General features: G+C 39.0%; 1 protein-coding gene across 3 annotated transcripts; it reads left to right on the top strand.

Annotated features, from left to right (window-relative positions):
- The first annotated feature begins 230 nt into the window (after positions 1-230).
- Positions 231-12,428, top strand: LOC122555795 (E3 ubiquitin-protein ligase MSL2-like). 3 transcript variants are annotated; one of them, XM_087993745.1, is made up of 3 exons: positions 894-1,029; positions 2,128-2,184; positions 9,070-12,428. In XM_087993745.1, exon 3 carries the CDS (start codon positions 9,150-9,152, stop codon positions 10,698-10,700), a length of 1,551 nt encoding a protein of 516 aa, XP_087849871.1. In that variant the 5' UTR covers positions 894-1,029; positions 2,128-2,184; positions 9,070-9,149; the 3' UTR covers positions 10,701-12,428. The 3 variants fall into 3 exon arrangements, with proteins under 3 accessions (XP_087849869.1, XP_087849871.1, XP_087849870.1); XM_087993743.1 differs by lacking the exon at positions 2,128-2,184 and having other exon boundaries at positions 231-1,029; XM_087993744.1 differs by lacking the exons at positions 894-1,029; positions 2,128-2,184 and adding an exon at positions 4,682-5,127.
- Positions 12,429-21,863: the final 9,435 nt, after the last annotated feature.

Genomic DNA, 21,863 nt, shown 5'->3' on the forward strand with positions numbered 1-21,863 from the left:
GTTTTTTTCTTTTTAAAAAACGAACGCTTCCACCATTTGAAAGAAAATCCTCTTTTTTTTTTCCCTCTTCCCCGAGCTCATTTTTTAAACCCTCTTCCCAATAACCCGAACCCGCCGCTGCCTTCGGCGTTCCATTTAACGAATCGGGGTGTGTGTGTGGGGGGGGTTTAAAATGTTTAAACAGGGTGGAGGTTATTAGGTGGGAGGTGGAGAGGGGGGAAAATAATAACCATCTCTCTCCGTGAGAGGGAGGAAGAGGAGAGCCGCCGGTGGTGAAGGCCCCGTTGTGTGAAAGAGAGAGAGGGGAAGGATTGAGCTCGTTTCGGAGGCTCTTCCCATTTCCCACACCTTCCTCCTTCCCCCCCCCCCCCCCCCCAATTCGGACAGAAAGCGGGAAGTTCTTCGGAGCTGGAAGGAAAAAGGAAGGCGGGGGTGGAGTGTGTGTGTGTATACGGGAGAGTCAGAGGGGCAACTGAGGCGAGTTCTCGCGAATGGCGAGAGGTGCGCGGCTGGGCCCCGCTGCGCGCGCGTTAACCAGTAGGTGCCGCCGAGCCCGGAGCCCGCGCAGCGCGGATGGCGACAGGGCTCGCGGACTGTAGGCTCTCCGCCCGCGCCGTCGCCGTCAGTGAGTACCATGGCTCCGCGAGAGGAACCGAGCCCCGGGAGACAACGGCAGCAGCAGCAGCACGGCGCCAGTAACAACGACGGCAACAGTAAGCGCCGGTGCTCGCCGCTGACCACCCGCTCTTAATTTCCAACACACCACCCCACCCCACCCCCTTTAAATGGACGTTGGCACCGCCGCGGATACTGGGCGTCGGAGAAAGAGGAATCGGAAATACCCCCGTCGGCGGCACCACGGCCAGGCCCGCTCCGATCCCTTCGCCATGAATCCGGTCAACGCCACCGGCCTGTACGTGACGACCTGCCGCTACATCATGCAATGCGAGCCGCAGGAGCCCGGCTCCTTCTCCGAGCTCTACAAACTGCTGCCCTACCTGCGGCAGTCCCTCTCCTGCTGTGTCTGCGGTGAGTCTTTTTATTTCCACAAGCAATTCCTTCTCTTTCCCCACCCCCGACCTCACTCCATACTTTGTTTTCTTTCCTCCAGACCCTTTTTTCCCCCCCCTCCTTCCTCTTCTCCCCCAACCCCCCCCCCCCCTCCCCGTAGAAAACAAAATGAACGCGAAGACCTCCCTCTCCCATCTCCTCCTCAAAAAAAAACATACCCAGAAAATAAAGCCAGCGTGGTCCTTTAGTTGTGTTGCAAACAAAAACACTGGCATTTGAAAAGCTGCACGGTTATGTAACGAGCACTGTTTTATTTTTAAGCCTTGTTTTCTGTGCCCACCAAGTGAACCCGCCCCCGTGCATGTGTAATTCTGTGCGGAGTGTTTGTGCATTGCACCAGAGGCCTGCTCTGCTCACCTACAGAACTGTAGCTGAATTCAGATCTTCGAAGGCCTTTTCTTCGATGCCTGTTCCATCAGTTCAGTTTGAATGTTGAGTGTGTTGCTACGTTTATTCCCCAGTGCAACTGGCGTGGTCTGTTCTCTTACCCCCCCCCCCCCCAACGTGTGTTCAGATAGATTCTTGTATTTGCAGCGAGAGGCCTACATCTTTTTTTACACAGTACTAGAGGAATGAAGAGTGTATCCCAAGCACAGACCTGAGTGTTAAATCTCTCCAGCACCGAAATTTAAGTTAAAGCTCTTGTCTAATTGTACACTGAGGCTTCGAAAGATATTTTTTTTTCATCCCTAGCTGTATATTTGTCTGGCAATGCAGGAGAGGCCTGCACTGGTTGTGTTGTGCCATCCATGTATCCGTATTAATGCCGAAGGCACTTTCCTTCCCATGATTAATTTAATGCTACTTTAAGTGACGGGATAAACTCGAGTCATTTTCAGCAGAAAAAAATAGGTTTGTTAGGTTTCATTTGTTAGGTTTCCCCGTTTGCGTTGTACCAGAGGTCTGTACTTGTCAAAGCTGTGGAGCTACGTTGAATTTAAATTTTTCGTGCATAACTCAACCATGTTAAAACCTGCCTTTTCTAAAACCTGAGCGGCGAGAAGGCTTCAGTACGGCTAAAATACAGTACTGATTCATTGTTTTTCGTTGCAACAGGTCTGTGCTTTTTATTATATCGATCACAAACAAAATTTGTAATTTTTCTTCAAGTCTGTAAGTACAAAGATGACAACCTTATTTGAATGTCCTTTTTTACTCCGAACACCACAGGGTATTTCTAGTTATAATATGTTCAGTTTTCTGTAATGTGTCGTACTCTGGTTTGAAAATAAAAGTAACCACGTGCTCTGAGATATCATTGCAATATTTTTAGACGATTTTAATTTCTGTGATCCACTAGCTTTCCTGTGGAGTAATATTATTAAACTAGATTCAACTTGCAAGTAGTGACATTCCATTGAGAAGAAAAAAAGTATTTTCACCTTTTCTGAGGAGATACTGTTTGTATAAATTTGAATGGGAATCTTGGTTACATCAAATCCCCGCCAATTACGCCGAGTGCAAACCCCCCTTTATAATGTGGTTATAAATTGGAGAATCTTTTTGAAGAAGTCACTGTTAGATGTTAGGCAAATGTGGATATATTTGGAGCTTGATTAAATTTGCAATTTTTTTGCTTTAGTTGTGATGGTTTAGAGGGGTATGCCTGCAGTAACAGATCGCTTTTGTACTCTGCCCAAAAGTAAACATGCACACGTGTTTGCTGTGAGGCTTCGATCTGGAGCAAGTTCACCCAATGAACAACTAGGTTCCTTTAGCAATGCATTTCTTTCAGTCGTACGTCCCCTTATGCCTTTTAATCTTTTCATATATTTGAATTCAATCCGAAAATGAATTTTAAACCTCTGCTATGTTTTATCAAGTTTGAATAGTCTTGTGTGGAATGGTTAACATGACTGTTTTATGGTTTAATTAAAGTCAACTCTTAGTTGCAGTTCATGCATTTACTGATTTTGAAGTGAAGGGTGGACCGAAATTGACTCATTAATATTCGACAGTAGTTTAAATTTTCGGCGTTCTCTCAGTTTTTTTTGTGTTGAGGAAGATTGACCCATGGTTTTCTATCCAGGTTGATTTGACATTAAGTGCTATTTCCTCCAAATACTTACGTATTTCAGCCTCAGTAATCCATTCTTCACCTCCTGTTAAATTTTTGCCAGTGACGAGCCCTCTTCCTAAATATTTTGGTTTGCTTGAGAAATTTCCATTGGTTTGTTTTTTAAATGATTTATGTGTGAGTTGTAGATATAGACTGTGGCTGTTAACTTGCTGCATTTCCAAAGTCTGATTGTGTTAACTTGAGTCTTTAAATGTATAAAATGGGGAGTTATGTTTCAGCATGTTTGGGGTAGAGTCCATTCAAAGTAATGAAAATTTTAAGTTTTTGACATGTCGTTATCTTTATGTCTCTAATTATGCATTAGGACTCTTTCGATTAAGTCTAAAAACAATTTTGGTAAACCTTCCTGAGAAAAACATGCACTGTTTAAGTAGTGTTGGAGGTTAAGTTTTATGTAAGGTATTTGTTATATAGACATACATCAAATTTGATGTAGTGAAATAACTTTTTATCAGTAGTTTAGTGTCCATGATAGTACTCCTTATTGGTTGTCATTTGTTTCAGCTAAATATAGAAAGGTGTTACTTGGGGTTGCGTTTGGGGAAAGAATTGTAACATCAAAACTGCTATTATGGTATTTGGGTGATTCGACAATTGGATATAAAACACATGATGTAGATTGAGAGACATCCCACTAAAGTGCCTTTTACTAAAGGGGGTGGAGAGATGGTAATTAAGACTAACAAATAAAAACTTACTCTGGACAGTGGGTTAAAGGATGTAAGCTTAGTTGAATTTGAATGAAAATGTTCCCAATTGTTGGTTTTGTCCCAACTTATCCATGGGTGCACCCTAATGCATATTTGTCTTGCTGCTGAATCTTGAGGTCCTTGGAAATGTCTGATCTCTGGACCTGTGCATGACAGGTATCTGAAATAAAATTTGATAACTGCTTGTAATTTTATTCTGTCGTGGGATGTAGGTGTCTCTCTCAAGGCCAGCAGTTGTTGCCCATCCAAATGAATGCCTTGTGAGGCTATTCCAGAGGGCAGTTAAGAGCTAACCACAATGCTGTGGATCTGGAACCACATAATGGCCAGAATGGGTAAGGGTGAAGGACTTCCTTCCATAAAGCACATTTGTGAAAAACCAACTGGTTCACTACAATCAATGGTAGTTCTCATGGTCACTGTTACTGAGGCTGACTTTATACTCTAGATTTTTTTGATTGATTTTAAATTCTGCCAGTTGCAATCAAGCTTGTCTGCGAGAACATCAGCCTAAACCTACAGGTTTAGGGGCAGCATGGTGGCTCAGTAGTTAGCACTGCTGCCTCCAGCACCTGGGACCTGGGCTCGATTCCAACCTCTGGCAATTGACTGTGTGGAGTTTGCACGTTTCCTCCGGGTGCACCAGTTTTCTCCCCCAATCCACAGATGTGCAGGTTAGGTGAATTGCAATGCTAAACTGCCCATGGTGTTCAGGGATATGTAGGTTAGCTGCATTAGTCCGGGGTAACTGTCGAGCATTCGGGAATGGGTCTGGGTGGGATACTGTTCAGAGAGTCAGTGTGGACATGCTGGGCTGAAGGGCCTGTTTCCACACTGTAGGGATTTTCTGACTCTACGACCTATGGATTACTGACCTGGTGATATCTCCATCTCTGCAAATGCTGCAGTTTGCATACTTTTTGATTTTTTTTTTAAATTATTAGTTTTCTACATTCACAACTGCTTTTAAATGATGTATTTAATAAGATTGTACAAGGTTCAGCTTTCAATAATTTTGAAAAATCACAATGCAAAGCTTCACTTCTGATTCTTCAACCACTTGGGAGACAAACAATATTGGACAGGAAAGATGTTCAGCTGACCACTTTGTTATTTATATTTTCATCTTTCTTTACATTCCCCACCATGGTGGGAGGGAGCCTCAAGCGATGGCATGACTGTGTCGGGAAATTTTATGCCATTTATTTGGCAAAAGGCTTCAGCTCCAAAGACAAACTTTAAGACTTCTGAATTGAGCACCCCGAGGTGGGTAGAAAGACAGCTTAATGTGATGCTCCATTCCTGTGTACTTGTATCCTTTATGTTTGGTGTGCTAATATCAGGAGAACATGAGTTTTTGTTTAATATGACAAGATAAAAAGTGTAATCTCATAAGTACAGTACTTGCTGAAGTCCAGGCTTTTTGAGTATTTTATTTTTATATACGTTCTTGCAGAGAATTCTCACTTTTTCCCGTTCTATATTGGCTAAATCATTTTGTAAGAGGTTGTTGATTGGTTAGTTCCTGATATGGTTTACATGTCTGCTTCATTATTTGGGCGCCAAGTCCCAGGCAAAGTGCCAAGAGTCAGGTCATTTAGTATGCATTAGGGAAAATAGCAAGGATAATCTGCAAAATATGTGTGCAATTAGTCCAAATCAGGAATGACAAAGGGAAAATGTAACCAGGTTTACTCCCTGCAGTTATATCAATTTTTCAATGCAATCTTATTATATTTCTCTATATTCTATTAAAATAAACACATGGCAGTGGGGGGGAAGGGAGGAGAGATCAATTGGTTAGATCTACTAAAGAGCTAACATGGGCACAATGTGCCACAGTTTATCAAACTGATTTATCCAATAATACTGTTTTTTAATTTGAAGAGCTCTAGGATGTAGTAGTCATGTGAATAAAGTATAGATTGACTTCTTTAAGATTAGGTACAAATTTGAGATTTGAAAAGTTGAAAATAAAGTTAAACCTTCAATGCTGCTAGTGTGGTAACAGGATTTCAAATTTTAAGTAGTACTTTGTAATATTTATCTAATAGCAGAGACTAGATAATTTCAATATTACTTTGGGAATCAGATGTGTAGGAGACTTTGTCGAGAAACCTGTTGCAATCTTAACTGTGGTCTGTAACACGTATCTAGTACCAGCTTAATGAGAATGTCTTCTAAGCCATTGAAGAATACTTTTCATATTCAGACCTCCAAGCACGCCTTTGCATGGACTAGTGCTTCATGACTTTACTCCTAAGCAACCTAGCCCTCAGTGTGAGAACATGCTATGGATTCTCCAGCAGAGAAAATAGATCTCTATATCAACTCTATAAACCCATTTATCATTTTCAATATATCTAGATAATCCTCATTGTGCTAAGCTCAGGGATGTACAAACCAAGTTTACACAAACTGTCTACCTATTTTAACTCTTGAAGCACCTTAACTCCTGGTATCATCCTGGTGAATATGCTGAAACTGTTCCAAGGTCAGGGGATTTTTTTCCCCCTCAGTTTTACTGCCCAAAGCTGAATGCACTAATCATTTCTACCTTTTGAGTTGCAATCTTAGAGTTAAACTGAAACAATTTTAAAACAAAGTTGGATGGTATTCTGGCAGTGTTCATTCTGAGAATTATAGTTTGTAGTTGTTAATTGTAGTAAGGTTTATGTTGAATTTAGTTTATACCCCATTGCAATGCTCTTAATGTTTCTTCAGTTTTATTACTTGGCTATTTAGAGGAACCTAGGGAGATATACATTTATGTTGCTAACTTTTACCTATATTGTCTACAACCTCTTATTGCAAAAGAAAATTTTAAATATAATTAAGGTGAACATGTACAATTATGGTGGTTGCCAGCATGTTCTCAAGACCTGTTGCCAGTCTTTTCATTGTGGCTAATACAATGTCTTCAGTGAATAAGTATAGTATTTACTGTACAGTAGGTATTTCTTTTACTAAAAGCTGTTTTTATTTCAGACGCAGCTAGCTGGATCAGGGTTTGGAAGATATTGCCTGGTGGTGGTTGAGGTGTGGGGGGTGTAGTGGGGGAATTGATAAATACTCGTAAAAGACATGAAATGGTTGAGATTTTATCACTAAGTGAACAAACTAGGTTGAGGTCAATTTGAAGCAGTGACTGATGGTTTACTGATGTTTCGTAAGCTTACATGTAAGTTTGCTGCTTCAAAACAAAATCATTTTATTTATATTTGCTGTATTTGGCAAAGTATTGATATCAATTGCAGAAAGGTTCAACTTTTCAATAGCTTAGAAAAGCATTCCTGCCCCATATCTCTTAATTTGCCTTGTTTTACTGAAATATGCAGTGTGCAAACATGGAACAACCAAGTAGCATTGTTAACATGAAATTGATTTACACTGTGTCATAAAGTTTACCTGTGCCCACTTGAACTGAGAAAGTTCAACAATGCAGCTCATCATCACCTCAAGTGCAACTAAGGATGGGCGGGCAATAAATGGCTGGCCAGCCAGTAATGTCCACTTCCAGTGGTTGAATTTTAAATTAAGAAATGTCAGTGCAATATGTCAGCTTCTATATATGTTTACATTTTAACTTTGTCTGAATCCTCATAATATATTCAGATGCTAAGTTATCCCTGTTATGCTCACCCAGTAGACTGGTGTGCAAATCTCCAGGTTGTTTTGGCTTATGCTTACCAGGGATATAAGGAATCACTTCTTTCCCTTTTAAGGAACGTTACTATTTAAGTAGAACATAATTTCAAACTTGATATTTAATTATTTGGTTGTAATGTAATTTGTGTGCTATTTGTTGTGTGTTGCAGTTTGTGCTACATTAGATATTATGTTACACTTTTTTATCATTCTGATGTGTAACTCTTTATTAGATCCATTTTATAAATGCTCTGCAAAGCAAATGTTGAGAACTTGAAAACTGAAATTTAAATGATTTATAGCAATCTCAGGCATTTTAGAAGCATTAAATAATGGATACTATACTGATATACCATTTAGCCTCATTCTCTTGCTTAATTGACATGTTCATTTGAACATATTCATGAAAATCACCTGTGACTGAAGCTGTTGAGGCTAAATTTAAAATGTATGAATACACTGTGCATGTTACTTAAATTATTCTTTTAAGCAAGTGACATTGAAAGGAAGTATGCAAGACTGTCTTTAACATGGGCAAAGGGGAAGATTAACTATTCACTTTAAATTGCTTTAATTTGCAAAGGATTAGTTTATGCATTCAAATAGTCCATCTGTTTTCTGTTCCTCCATTTTTTCTAATTTGTAACTAGCCTAATGCTGCGAGTATAGAAGTTTCTCAGCTGATTTCCATATTTGTAGGTGAGAATGTGGTTGGGGTGTTAATGATAGTTTGTGATTTAGGCTTTTTGGTCATACATTGATATTAATTTCCTCCCTGTGATTAGAAGGATGTTCTTCCTTGCAAGAGTTTCTCTCTCAGGGTCTAAAATAGTGTGAAATGCTAATTATTTGACACTGTGAACTACAATATGAGATCTTTACTCCAAATCAGTGATTTCAAAACAAGAGTGGAATGTTAAGTTGAAAGTTTAGTTTAGAGCAAACATCACAAATTCTCAACCTGTTGAAGTGGAAATCTGATTGGCATCAAAAGTATGGCTGCAAAACCCATGAAAGCTATTTACAGTAGTTCTGGTACAGGAAACACTTTCCTGAAGAACAAAACATTCTGTAGTCTGCCCCATCAATCCAACATATATGTAACAAATTACGTGGTAGAGTGATCATTGTGCACATAAGAGATTTCCATAACAATGGTCACTATTATGGTGATTTTTGAAAATTGTAGTCTGATTTGCAACAGAGCTGAAAAATACTTGAATTACAGAACCTGCAAAAATGATAGCTCCAAATAGAGTATTAACCCTGTTTAATGACAAAAAGAAAATGAATACACTTCAGAAAATTATATATTTTTCTCACACCCTAAGAGTCACTTTGATAAATAAAGTGACAAAAGCGTTGCAATGGAAATTACTTCGGAGAAATATTGTATCAACAGTTTACTTAAAAACTTGCAAGTGCTAAATCACTTGGAAATAGATGGGAAACAAAACAGAAGAAAAAGATTAAACTTTATAACAGTTCAATACTGAAGTTTCAATAGTCTTATCAAAATTACTTTCCAGGTAAATTTAAAACTTTTTTTTTCTTTTCTAGGAAATTTGCTGAAAGAACCAATTGCTCCTACAAACTCCACTTGCCAGCACTATGTTTGCAAAACTTGCAAAGGTAAAAAGATGATGATGAAGCCCTCCTGTAGTTGGTGCAAAGATTATGAACAGTTTGAAGAAAATAAGCAACTGAGCATTCTGGTGTGCTGCTACAAGAAACTTTGTGAATATATAGCAGATTCCCCAATTTCACAGCATCTAGCTACCGTTATGGATGGTGCTCCTGACATCTTAACCCTGCTGCAAGAGGGACTCGCATTAGAGGAAGAGAGACAAGAGACTTCTGCTTTGACCTGTTCTTTAAATTTGTCAAATTCCCCAACACCATCAACCTCAGAATGCACCAGTGACTTGGAAATGGCAACAACACCACGCATTGTTGAAAATATTCAAGACAGTGAACGAGTTTCAAGTAATACTGAGCTGACCTGCTCTAGTTTCAATGGATTACCTGGTTGCAATGGACTTTCAGCTGGTGAATTTACTGTAAATATTATTTCTTCGGAAAATTCAGAAAGGCTTAATACATCCTGCACTGAGGAGGACTTCAAAAGTAGGGACATTGCTGATAGTTTGCAGGAAATGAACAAAGTAGTTTCTTGTAGTAATGTCAATGTAGTGGGGGTTGACATTTGTAGCTATGGTGGAGACATAAAGCCGATTGGTTCTTTGTTATTTACTGGTGGACATGTATTTCAAGACTTAGAAACTGTTGCAAATAATCTTGAAGCTTGTAGCAATTATTCACAATCGTTCTCTGAGACAAGTACACCCAATGGACCTGTAATAGATGCCAAACCCATCTCCCTGCCTCCTAAAAGCAGTATTTTTGTTTCTAGCAATGCTCCTCCTCATGGAATTCCCTGTGTTGCAGCAACACCTAAAATTGTACGAGGGAATCGGAAGCGTTCTCGATCTGAAAGTGACAGCGAAAAAATTCAACCCTTACCTATTTCCAGCATTATACATGGTCCACCATTAGGGGCTGCTGCTCCTGTTCCTGCCAAACGAGAGACCAAGTTGTCCACTGAAACTGTAGTCACAATGCCAAATGGAGGCACACTAAAAGTGGGCAAATCCTTGCTTGCGGCCAGTAAAAGTGTTAAAAAACACACGGAACATGGAGCAAAAAAATCACACTCAAAAGTAAAGCAGGGAACAACCAAAACTAAAACTAAGGAGAAAGTTCACAGCAGTACTGTTATGCCTGGTAGCCCTTCAAAAATAGCATACAAAAAGCCCCAAGAGAAGAAGGGGTGCAAGTGTGGACGTGCTACACAAAACCCAAGTGTTCTTACATGTCGTGGGCAACGTTGCCCTTGTTACTCAAATCGCAAGGCCTGTTTGGACTGCATTTGCCGTGGTTGCCAGAACTCCTATATGGCCAATGGCGAGAAAAAATTGGAGGCTTTTGCTGTGCCGGAAAAGGCCTTGGAGCAGACCAGGCTTACTGTGGGCATCAGCCTAACCAGCATCAGCAATGCAGTGCGGAATGCAAGCACGAGCGCAAGTGTCATCAATGTGACAACGGGGTCACCTATACCAACTTTCCTAGCTGCCAGTCCACATGACGACAAAAGCTTGGATGAAACTATTGACTATAGATATGACTGTTAGATTGGAATTGATCTGGTAGACCTTAGGCTTGTCCCTTTCATGGGGATGGCTACAACTTTAAGGCAGCTATAGTTCTGTTTTGGGGAAAATAGACTTAGTTGAACTTGCCGTAGTGCTTTAGGTATAGATCACTTGAAGTTAACATTAAATCATCAGGCCTAGCTCCATAAAGGAGGAATGGGATAATTTCTTGAATAAGATGTGGTTAATGAACTGTTGCAAGTGATTTATACTGAATGATCTTTGGCAAGAGAAATTTGACCTCATTGTTGCTGCTTATGCATTGTGCATAATCGCAAAAGGTTAAGGTGTAATTTAAAAACAGAAAATGGTGAACTACAGTACGAACAGTTTAAGAAAATTACATGTAGAATATAATGTCACTTTTTATATGCAGATTATTTTTGTGTTCTCTAAATCAAAAGAAACATTGGTTTTGTTTTATTTTGGTAATGTCATTAGATGACCCAAGAATATATTTAAAACAAAATGCCTCATTATTTTCTAATAACTGCATTAGCATGGATCAGTTGCACAAAGAAAAACACTCCCAATACATCTGTGTAGTTACACATTCAACTAGAAATAAGGATGACACTTTATAGATGCACATGATATATATTTTCTTCCCTCAGGTCTGCTTGTTTCATTAGGAGAACCATCTGGTGCTCAGTATGTAATTTTGTCATGAATGGTGGTTGCTGGAAGACCCCACTCCACAATGCACATGTACTCAGCTTCAATACCCACTTCTATGTTAATGAAAGTGTATACGGAAGAAGCTTATTGAGTTGGCTAAGTTGTGCACAAGTGTCCGTTAATCTGGCCAGAAATATTTTGTGCAAGCATTTCTGTATAGTATCTGAGGGGTTTATGTAATTAATTTAGAGTGTTTAATAAGCTGATACATGCTGGTTGCACGCTACAGTTCACCACAGTCTGGTGAAAAATTCTTTTCACTCGTGTGTGTATTATGGCAGTGCCTCTGCATTACTGGCTGTCTGCCATTGGGTAGCATAGCACTTATTTTGTAGTGTGATATTTACAAGTGCACCCATGGCTTCTAGTGCCAGGTAGTTAGTACTGCAGCTGGCAGTTAATTGTCAGCATGTCTGAGCACATTGGCAAATTCAGGTTTCACGTTGCCATAAATCTAGCTGAGTAACAATACAACCAGTATCTGTGTAATTATGCAATTGGGTCCACATGTTCACATAACATTGAAAGGATTAAATACCATAACTTCTTCTAAGGCACTTCAAAAATGGGGAGTAATGCATGTGCTCTTCTCTTCCCCCTCATATCCCCATATAAGAAATATCCAGTATTTCAACATTTTTTTTTCTTAATACCGTTACATGTGTCAATGTGGCTGAACTGCTTGTACCACTGTCCACCATTGTAATGATGTATATGAAATTACTCCTCAGCCTCAGTTCTGGTTTGGCACATAGCATGCACAACAATGGTTACTCACATAGTGTAAATGTGCAGGAAAACTTTTACATGCAGAAGGAGATCGAATGGCACCTTTTTGTTTTTATAGTGTAGCTGGTGTCATTTCCTGTGAATGTGGTCAAGTAGTGTTTTGAAGCCATAGGAATAATGTGATGTTTTGTGTCCAGTCTGTACTTTAATTTTGTTTTTTTTTGTGTTTTTTTTTTTCTTTTTTGTTTTGCGAGAAGAATTGAAACTATTTTTGATAATGAGAGTAAATGGTGGAAAATGCTTCTTCAGTTTTCTTGTCTTTTTTAGCACCTAAGGCACCTGCATTTTTTTAATATTTTGCCGTTCGTGGTAAATTTAATGTCTTAGCAAAGCTATGTTTCTTTGTATTTGTGAAATGTGATTTCTGTATGCTGACCAAAAAATTCCATTAATTGAGTAGGTGGTTGATCCTAACTCTCGCATGAACTGTGCTTGTTGTTCGAGCATTGAAAACAGAAATACTGATATATAACCACAAGAAAGTCCGTGGAACCGTTTCATGACATTTTTGCAAAGCTGTGAAGCTGTATTAACACTGTTGATTTCCTGTTACTTGTGGTAAAAATTGGTGCAGATTCCATTGAGCAACCTAGAAAAAAAAATTCCTTAATTTTTTTTAAAATGCTGGTATACTCACTGCCGAGTTTCCGAAACATGTATGAGAAAGTAATGAATAAATACATTAGTTTTATACTACTCTGGTTTAGCTATATTCAGGGTTCAATTACTTAAATTATTTATTGGCCAAAAGATTCAAAACTTGTTATAGCATAACTTGTTAGTTTGGTTCTGTTATGAGCTATAACAGAGAATTAAATAATCACTGGACTTGCAGTTTAATACTGGTATTTCTGAATGTCGTTGTTATCTTAAAAGCTTAAATTTTGAATCTCATGTTCAGGAGCCTTTATCCAGGTATATTTTGGCTAGCTGCCTTATGGGGGGTTCACCCCCCCCCCCCCCACACCATTCCCAATTTGCTTGTTGTATTGCAAGTGTACTGGGGGGAATACTTCAGCAAAATATGTATCCTTCTAGTCTCTGCTTTACTTTAGTTTCAACCAGCTACCTTAATTTTGCTCAGTTATGCTATTAGATTGAGAAACTCCTCAAAACAGCAGTCTATAGCTATCATTGGCTCAATTATCAAGTTGAGATAAAAACAATCTCAAAAATGGAGTTCTGGTCTGCTAAATAATGGTAAAGGGGAAAATAGTAGGATTTAATATCTAGGCTGCTGCCGCGGACAAAGAATGGCAAGTTCATTTCCAATTTCTTACATGTGAAAGAATGCAACATTGAGTGACGTCTCCCAATTGGTGACATCCTGCAATTAGTTCACCTGCTTTCACAGATTGCACATGGACGTGAGAAAATGAGATTCTTATCCTTGGGGGATGGGTGGGGGAATCAATGAATTATTATTTTCTTTCCTTTTATTTGCTGAACATTTTGAATGGGATATAATTCCACAAGAGTAATTGTTTCTGACTATGGACTTCCAAAGTCTTTGTAACTGGTGAGTATCAGAGTGAAATCCTTTCTAATAGGGCACCCTGTATATTGATAGAGATGGCATTTTCTCCTTTGTCTAGCACAGAGCATTGAACTTAATGGCGCCTGCTGACTCAGTTATGATCAGCCAACAGAGAACATGTTGATAATTAATTGCAAGACTTCTTAGCCTAGTGTTATACTTCTGTTTACTAATCCATCAGAAGAGATTGAAATTCCCAAATTTCTGAAAGTACTTTCCATCAGCATAGGCAACAGAATGAACCACATTCTCAGGCTAGAGATTCCAAGGGTTTAATCTTTTAAATGACAAGTAGATACAGCAAAGACCAGTGCACTGATGTTTGGACAGTGCATGGCTGTTCAGTCATATGGATCCTAACGCTATTCCTGAGCCAAAGAGTTGCTTTTCTTCTGATGATGCACCTTGTAGAAATTTTTAGAAGTAATTGAACAACTGTGGGATGTGTGACTATCTTGGGAGTCTCTTGGAGAGATAATGTAAGTTCACTTAAGTCTTTTGATAGCATTGAATTTTTCCAGAGAATATTGAGAATTAACAACCCTGTTTCTACTCCCACACCTATTTTTATTGTGTTGAACAGGAACAGTAGTATGAGGCAAAAAAATTATGCAGACAGTGAAATCCCACAGCTGGGTCCCATTCTAAGTTGCTACCTATGTTTAGCAACAAGTTAAACTTACCACCATTTCTGCCATCAGTGAATTTGTGGTTTGATTGGCATCGTAATTTAATTTATATCCGCTTATAATTATAGAATTCATTTTATAAGTGACAGTTGTGAATTTTGTTTGTGTAGTTTTGTATGGCTTAGATTGTTAGTGGAGTACTGAATTAGACCTAAAAGCTTTGAAAGGCGCTGGTTGAAATCGAGATCATTTTCAATCCAAGAACATTTGATTCAGGTGCACCTTTGCCCTTTTATGAAGTGCTGGAAAAACTTGTACTTTGGAGTGACTTGTAATTGCTTAAAATGAAATTATTATAAAATATAGTCCTGTATTTTATGGAACCGTGTGCTTGTAAATTCATCCAGACTTTAAAATTGTAGCAATTGAGATTGCCGCTATGATCAACTGAAGTGTTGTGTGCCCTGAAAATTTCAGTAGGCTGTTACTTCTGTCATGGAAGGGAAAGAATCGCCAAACCATTGTTCTCTGGTCTGGATTATGTCTCTTATCTGTGCTAGTAAACCTTTTAGACATGTGATTACCACATTTGTCTAAAAGATTATTACTTTTACAGAAGTAATAAATTGGCTGAAACATTCTTTAGGATACTCAAGGTTTGAAAAATGCCATGTAAATGCAAGTTTTTTTAATGTTCTGTTCCAACTGTTGTCATTTCCATGTATTAACACATTCCCACTAGTTTTGCAAAATGTACATAATGGGTTTGAACATCAGCAATTACCATATTTGATCACTCAGTTTAAGTTCATAGGCAGGGTGGTACAGCACTATTAAAAGGATTTGTAAATTTTAGTAAATATATTAAAACCAACAGAAAGAGGGACCGTTGGTAACTCTTAAACGTAGGTGAGCAGAATATATTTTTCTGTGACATTTCAGATGAATTATAATTTGTTGAATATAAGCTGATGATTGTTGCTATCCTTTTCAATTTTTTCAATGGAGTTGTGGATGAGGGTTTCGTTGGCTGTGCTATAGTGATGAAAACAGATGTGGAGTTTTTCACCAGTGCATCAGATGGATAAGTAAGCAGCTAGGAATGGGAATGCAATGAGTCTGTGGTTTCTTTTGAAATCAAATAGGATAGTTTCAATTTTACTGAAGTTGGTATCTGAAAAGTAAAGAAACATGTTTAAATCTACAATATCAACATAATTTGGAAATGCTGGTGTTGGACTGGGGTGTACAAAGTTAAAAATCACACAACACCAGGTTATAGTCCAACAGGTTTAATTGGAAGCACACTAGCTTTCGGAGGTATACTGCCCATTGATGATATATGTCAGTTACATTTGGGGCAGCCCGTAAAAAGTTTTTAACTTCAAAAGCATGAACTCCAGCATGATCTTGCCATGCTGTTTAGCACTCTTGATAAAACGAAAGCCTGCTCCATTTGATGTTCCTAGCCATAATTGAAGATTGTATCTTGTTGGATTTCTTCCAATGATATGTTATAAAATGTGTCCAACAGACAATTTGTGGACACAATATTGCAACTAGGTCAGTATTGTGCATGTGCCTGTTGAGCTTCTGACTAGTAATACTTGGAATATTTAATTTTATTCTTTTTATTGTCATTTTAAGTTTCAGTTCATAGACGTCAATTTAAATTGCAGCTGTTAAGAAAATTTTCATACGTTGCTTTGTTTTGTGGGGTGACTATTCATTTCAGTTTTCTGTAAGTTTGCACAATACTTTTAACTATTGGTACTTGGTATCAAAAAAATGAATTTTTTTTCTATATAATGGTATTTTTGTATTGATTCTGTATTCTATGCAAAAACAAATTATTTCTATCAATTATTTCTAACATTCCAGAATTACAGCGATATTGGTGTGTGAGGTGACACAAGAACGTAATTAGTATTGTGCTTGCTCTAATTTCGGACAGGGCACAGTGCAATGAGTCCAGCAATGGGCTATTGGTTCCATTTGAATGATTCTCAGCTGGCAGGATCATTTAAAGATTGACTAGTAGATACAGCAGCAAGAAAAAATTAAACTTCAAGGAAAAATCTACATGTGAATACTGCTGGTAAAGCCTTGCTGAAGTGATCAGGGAAGCAGCAGACTTGAAATTAAACTTTATTACAACTAAGCATAAAGTCAGTTGTAACATAAGTTAAAGAAAAACATAGTTAGAAATCAAGAACTCCAACAAAGAAAAACATCTGAACAAGAAGATTTGGTACTTTTTCTGTTGTGTGTGGGCTGGAAAGGCACAGCAGGTCAGGCAGCATCTGAGGAGCAGAAGAATCGATGTTTCGGGCTCATTCGTGATGATCGGCTTATGCCCAAAACATCGATTTTCCTGCTCCTTGGATGCTGCCTGACCTGTTGTGCTTTTCCAGCACCCCACACTCAACTCTGATCTGCAGACCTCACTTTCTCCTCCTTGGTACTTCTTTAGTTTTGTTCTTTTTCTTGCTGAAATACTTTTTGAAATATTTCTGCTGACAGTTTTTACGTTAGCCAAGTGTTAGTCTGTATTGCAAACTTTGGATTTTACAATAGAACTTTACCATATCTGTATGCACATTTAATAGTTTCATGACAAACTTTTAAAGAATTTACCAGTTTTCCTTTTTTCAATCTCTTGACTTTGTCTCCCAGTTACATTTATTCTGATTAAAGTTTTGTTAAACTAATTAGAAAGGTGCTAAATAAGCAGGCATCTCTTAAATTTAACAAAATGCCCAGTCTATTGGATACATGACTGTTTCCTGAGGAAACTTGGTAAAAGCGTATATACTCAATACCCCAGAAGATTGTCACAGAGGCTAATCATTTTAATATAGCTATTTTATGATCATGTATTTCAGATGTTACACGTTTAAAGTAGATGAGCCTTGAGACCAAGCATCCTGACTCAGATGCAGGGGTGCGACCAAAAGATGGTGCCAGAACAGGATTGTAATCAGTCTAAAATAAGTTTGGGACAACCACCTGATACCATTGCTGGGAACAAAATTAATTTGTATTTGAGTAGGCGGGGATTAAGAAGATACAAGTATTAATTTGTTAAAGGAAAATAATTTTGGAATAACCTGAATGGGGTCCCAGAGGGTTGGATTTTAGGACCATTGATTATTGTTTATAAATGATTGAATTGTTTATCAGCAGTACAATTCAGACATTTGTGGATTGTGTAAAACTTGATAATGACATAATGAATAGAGTAACAGATTCCAAGACAACTGAGAATGTTGAGATAGGCAGACACAATTTAGTACAGTTATGTGTGAGGAGACACATTTTGACAGAAAATATGAGGCAGTAAAATCTAAATGGTACAATTTTGAAAGTGCAAGAGTAATGGGACCTAGGTTTACATGTTCACAAATACAAAGATTACAGACAAATTGGCTTTGGAAATAATGGTATTCCATGCAAAAACAGAGGAGATTGAGTTTTCAGAGTTATAGCAGAAGGGGAAAACTGTACCCTGGAAAAAAATAGGATAGTGATCAGAGAAGAAATTGCATGTTTTCAAATACAAAAACAAATTGCTCGAAAAACTCAGAAGATCTAGCAGCAACAGTGGAGAGAAAGCAGTGTTAATGTTTTCAGCGAGTTGTCAAGATCCAAATCATTCTACCTGAAATGATGGTGGAGTCAGATTGCAGAGAAGTAGTGGGCATAGTACTTGAAAAGGACTCAATGGGGAAAAAGCTGATTTCAAGTATTAAAGTGGGCAATCTTCCAAAGAGTTAGCACGGACTATAAAGTTCAATGATTCTTTAATACAGTTATGATGCTTTTTTTGGAAAAACATTTCAGTCCCTTACTCTATTTCTATTCCATAAAATTATTTTGAATCCTTTCGTAATTCCACTTGTTAGAGATTTCTGAAAGCCACTATAATATAAGGCTTGTAATGCTCAGAGTATCTGAGAATATTTTGAATTATAGAGTCAAAGAAGTCCAACTTGTCTATGCCGACCGATATCCTAACCTAATCTAGTCCCATTTGTCAGCTGTTGGCCCATATCCCTCCAAACCCTTCCTATTCATATACCCATCCAGATGTCTTTTAATTGTTACAATTGTAACAGCCTCCTCCACTTCCTCTGGATGATTTGGATGTGAATATAGGAGTATTGATTAGTAAGCTTGCAGATGACACCAAAATTGGAGGTGGACAGCGAGGAAGGTTACACGTACCCCTTAGGTCTCTCATATCTTTCCCCTCTCACCATAAACATATGCCCTCTAGTTCTGAACTCCCCCACCCTAGGGAAAAGACTGTCTATTTATCCAATCCTTTCCCCTCATGTATTTATATACCTCTATGAGGTCACCCCTCAGCCTTCGATGCTCCAGAGAAAATAGCCCCAATCTATTCTGCCCCTCCCTGTAGCTCAGATCCTCCAACCCTGGCAACATCCTTGTAAATCTTTTCCGAACTCTTTCAAGTTTCATAACATCTTTCCGATAGGAAGGAGACCAGAATTACATGCAGTATTCCAACAGTGGCCTAACCAATGTCCTGTACAGCCGCAACATGACCGCCCAACTCCTATACTCAATGCTCTGACAAATAAAGGAAACCATACCAAATGCTTGCTTCGCTATCCTATCTGCCTGTAACTCTACTTTCAAGGAGCTATGAGTGCACACTCCAAAGTCTGTCTGTGTTCAGCGACACTCCCTAGGACCTTAACATTAAGTGTATAAGTCCTACTCTGATTTGTGTTTCCAAACTGCAGCATCTCACATTTATCTAAATTAAACTCCATCTGCCACTCCTCAGCCAATTGGCCCATCTTATCAAGATCCCATTGTAATCTGAGGTAACCTTCCTCGCTGTCCACCTCCAATTTTGGTGTCATCTGCAAGCTTACTAATCAATACTCCTATATTCACATCCAAATCATTTATATAAATGATGCAAAATAGTGGACCCAGCAGCAATCCTTGTGGCACTCCACTGGTCACAGGCCTCCAGTCTGAAAAGCAACCTTCCACCACCATCTTCGAGCCAGTTCTGTAGCCACATAGCTAGTTCTCCCTGTATTCCATGAGATCTAAGCTTGCTAACCGGTCTTCAATGGGAAACCTTGTCAAACACCTTACTAAAGTCCATCTAGATCACATCTACAATTCTGCCCTCATCAACCCTCTTTGTTACTACTTCAAAAAACTCAAATCAAGTTTATGAGACCTGTTTTCTCACAAAGCCATGCTGACTATTCCTACTCAGTTCTTGCCTTTCCAAATACGTGTGCATGCTGTCACTTAGGATTCCCTCCAACAACTTGCCGACCACCGATGTCAGGCTCACAGGTTTAAAGTTCCCTGGTTTTTCCTTACCACCTTTCTTAAATAGTGACACCATATTAGCCAACCTCCAGTCTTCCAGCCCCTCACCTGTGGCTATCAATGATACAAATATCTCAGCAAGGGGCCAAGCAATTACTTGTCTAGCTTCCTACAGTTCTAGGGTACACCTGATCAGATCCTGGAGATTTATCCACTTTTATGCATTTCAAGTCATCCAGTACCACCACCTCTGTAATTTGGACACTTTTTAAGATGTCACCATCTATTTTCCACATTTTATACCTTCCATGTCCTCCTCCACAATAAACACTGATGCAAAATACTCATTTAGTATATCCTCCGGCTCAATATGTTGCCATGCTGATCTTTTAAGGGGCCCTATTCTCTCTCTCTCATTACTCTTTTGTCCTTTAACGTATTTATAAATTCCCTTTGGAATTTCCTTAACCCTATTGCCAAAGCTATCTCATATGCCCTTTTTGTCCTCCTGATTTCCCTTTTATGTATACTCCTTCTCTCAATCTCTCTTGTCTATACCTGACATATGCTTCCTTCTTTTTATAACTATTTATGCTCCTGAGTGATACCCTACTCCATTCTCTCAGCTTTACCTCAAAATTTACTTGCATGTCAATATGTAAAACCAGTGAAACTTGAATATTCAACTGCTCAGATATCCAGTAAACAGTGGGAGGCTGTTCAGAAAGAATGTCTTTCTGAACAGAAAGAACAGCCTCTGAACAGATAAGATGACTGAATAAATTGTTATTTTCACAATGTAATTTGAGATTATTCGTAATTTGTGAAAGCATGCACTATCAAAAATGGTTATAGTGGGTGTACAATGAAAGGTGCTCAAATATTCCTTAGTTATATTATGGGGGTACATAGAATGAGACACAAATGTACTTCTGCAAAAATACATTTTATAAATTATGACTTTAATGTATTTTCCAGAGCATTGAAGTGTATTGTATTTCAATATTTGGAACGTCTGTGGGTGATTTTAATCTTGGACTATTCAGTATTACATATAACTTGTGGAAGTTTAAATTTGTGGTCAGGAGCAATGTAAATCAATAATACATTTGAGTTAATATTTACATAATATTTCAATGCAGCTGCAACAGTGATGATAAGTAGGTTCTGGAGGGTGCACTGTGTGATGTCTGGTAAACCAGGATTTGGAGACACTGCCCAAATGATGTTAACAAGGACTGAATTGCTGATGACTACTCAAAATGTGAGACGTGCCACAGCAAGGAACTGTAATGACCTCAGGAGACAGACACGTACTGCAACCGACAGGATACCCTTCGTTGTTTAGTATTTCCCAGGAGCTCAAAAACTACGCCATGTTCTTCGTGACCTACAACACATTATTAATGACGGTGAGCACCTCACCAAGACCTTCCCCACACCTCCACTACTTGCCTTTAAACAGCTGCCAAACCTCAAACAGATCGTTGTTCGTAGCAAGCTGCCCGGCTCTCAGGACAACTCCATACAACCCTGTCACGGTAGACGCTGCAAGACGTGTCAGAGTGTGGACATAGATGCCACAATTACACGTGGGGACACCTCCCACCTTGTACATGGGAGGTACTCATGTGACTCAGCCAATGTTGTCTATCTTATACTTTGCGAGCAAGGATGCCTGGAGGCATGGTACATCGGGGAAACAGAGCAAAGGCTATTACAACAATGAATGGGTATCGCACAACAATCAACAGACAGGAGTGTTCCCTCCTAGTTGGGGAACACTTCAATGGTCCAGGACATTCGACCTTGGACCTTCAGGTGACCATCCTCCAAGGCGGACTTTGGGACAGACAGCAGAGAAAAGTGTCTGAGCAGAGGCTGATAACTAAGTTCGGTACCCATAGGGAAGGCCTCAACTGGGACCTTGGGTTCATGTCACATTACAGGTGACCACCATTGCACTATACACACACACACAAATACTCCTACACACACACTCTCACATACACACGGACACACACACACTCTCACATGCACCCCCTCACAGACTTAAGACACACTGCACTCACTACACGCACACATATACTTTGTCACACTCACCACCCCCAACCCAGACAGACAGGCACACACACAGACAAAGACCCACATGCACACACACATTTTGTGGGGTGAATTTGTACT

This window comes from Chiloscyllium plagiosum, unplaced genomic scaffold (assembly GCF_037043375.1).
Source record: "Chiloscyllium plagiosum isolate Xiang-an unplaced genomic scaffold, Cpla_swu_hap1 HiC_scaffold_13, whole genome shotgun sequence".
NCBI lineage: Eukaryota > Metazoa > Chordata > Chondrichthyes > Orectolobiformes > Hemiscylliidae > Chiloscyllium > Chiloscyllium plagiosum.

Coding starts and splice junctions, on each gene's coding strand:
- LOC122555795 (XM_087993743.1), top strand. CDS start 786: ATGGACGTTGGCACCGCCGCGGATACTGGGCGTCGGAGAAAGAGGAAT. Junction 1,030..9,069: donor CCTCTCCTGCTGTGTCTGCG/GTGAGTCTTTTT, acceptor TTTCTTTTCTAG/GAAATTTGCTGAAAGAACCA.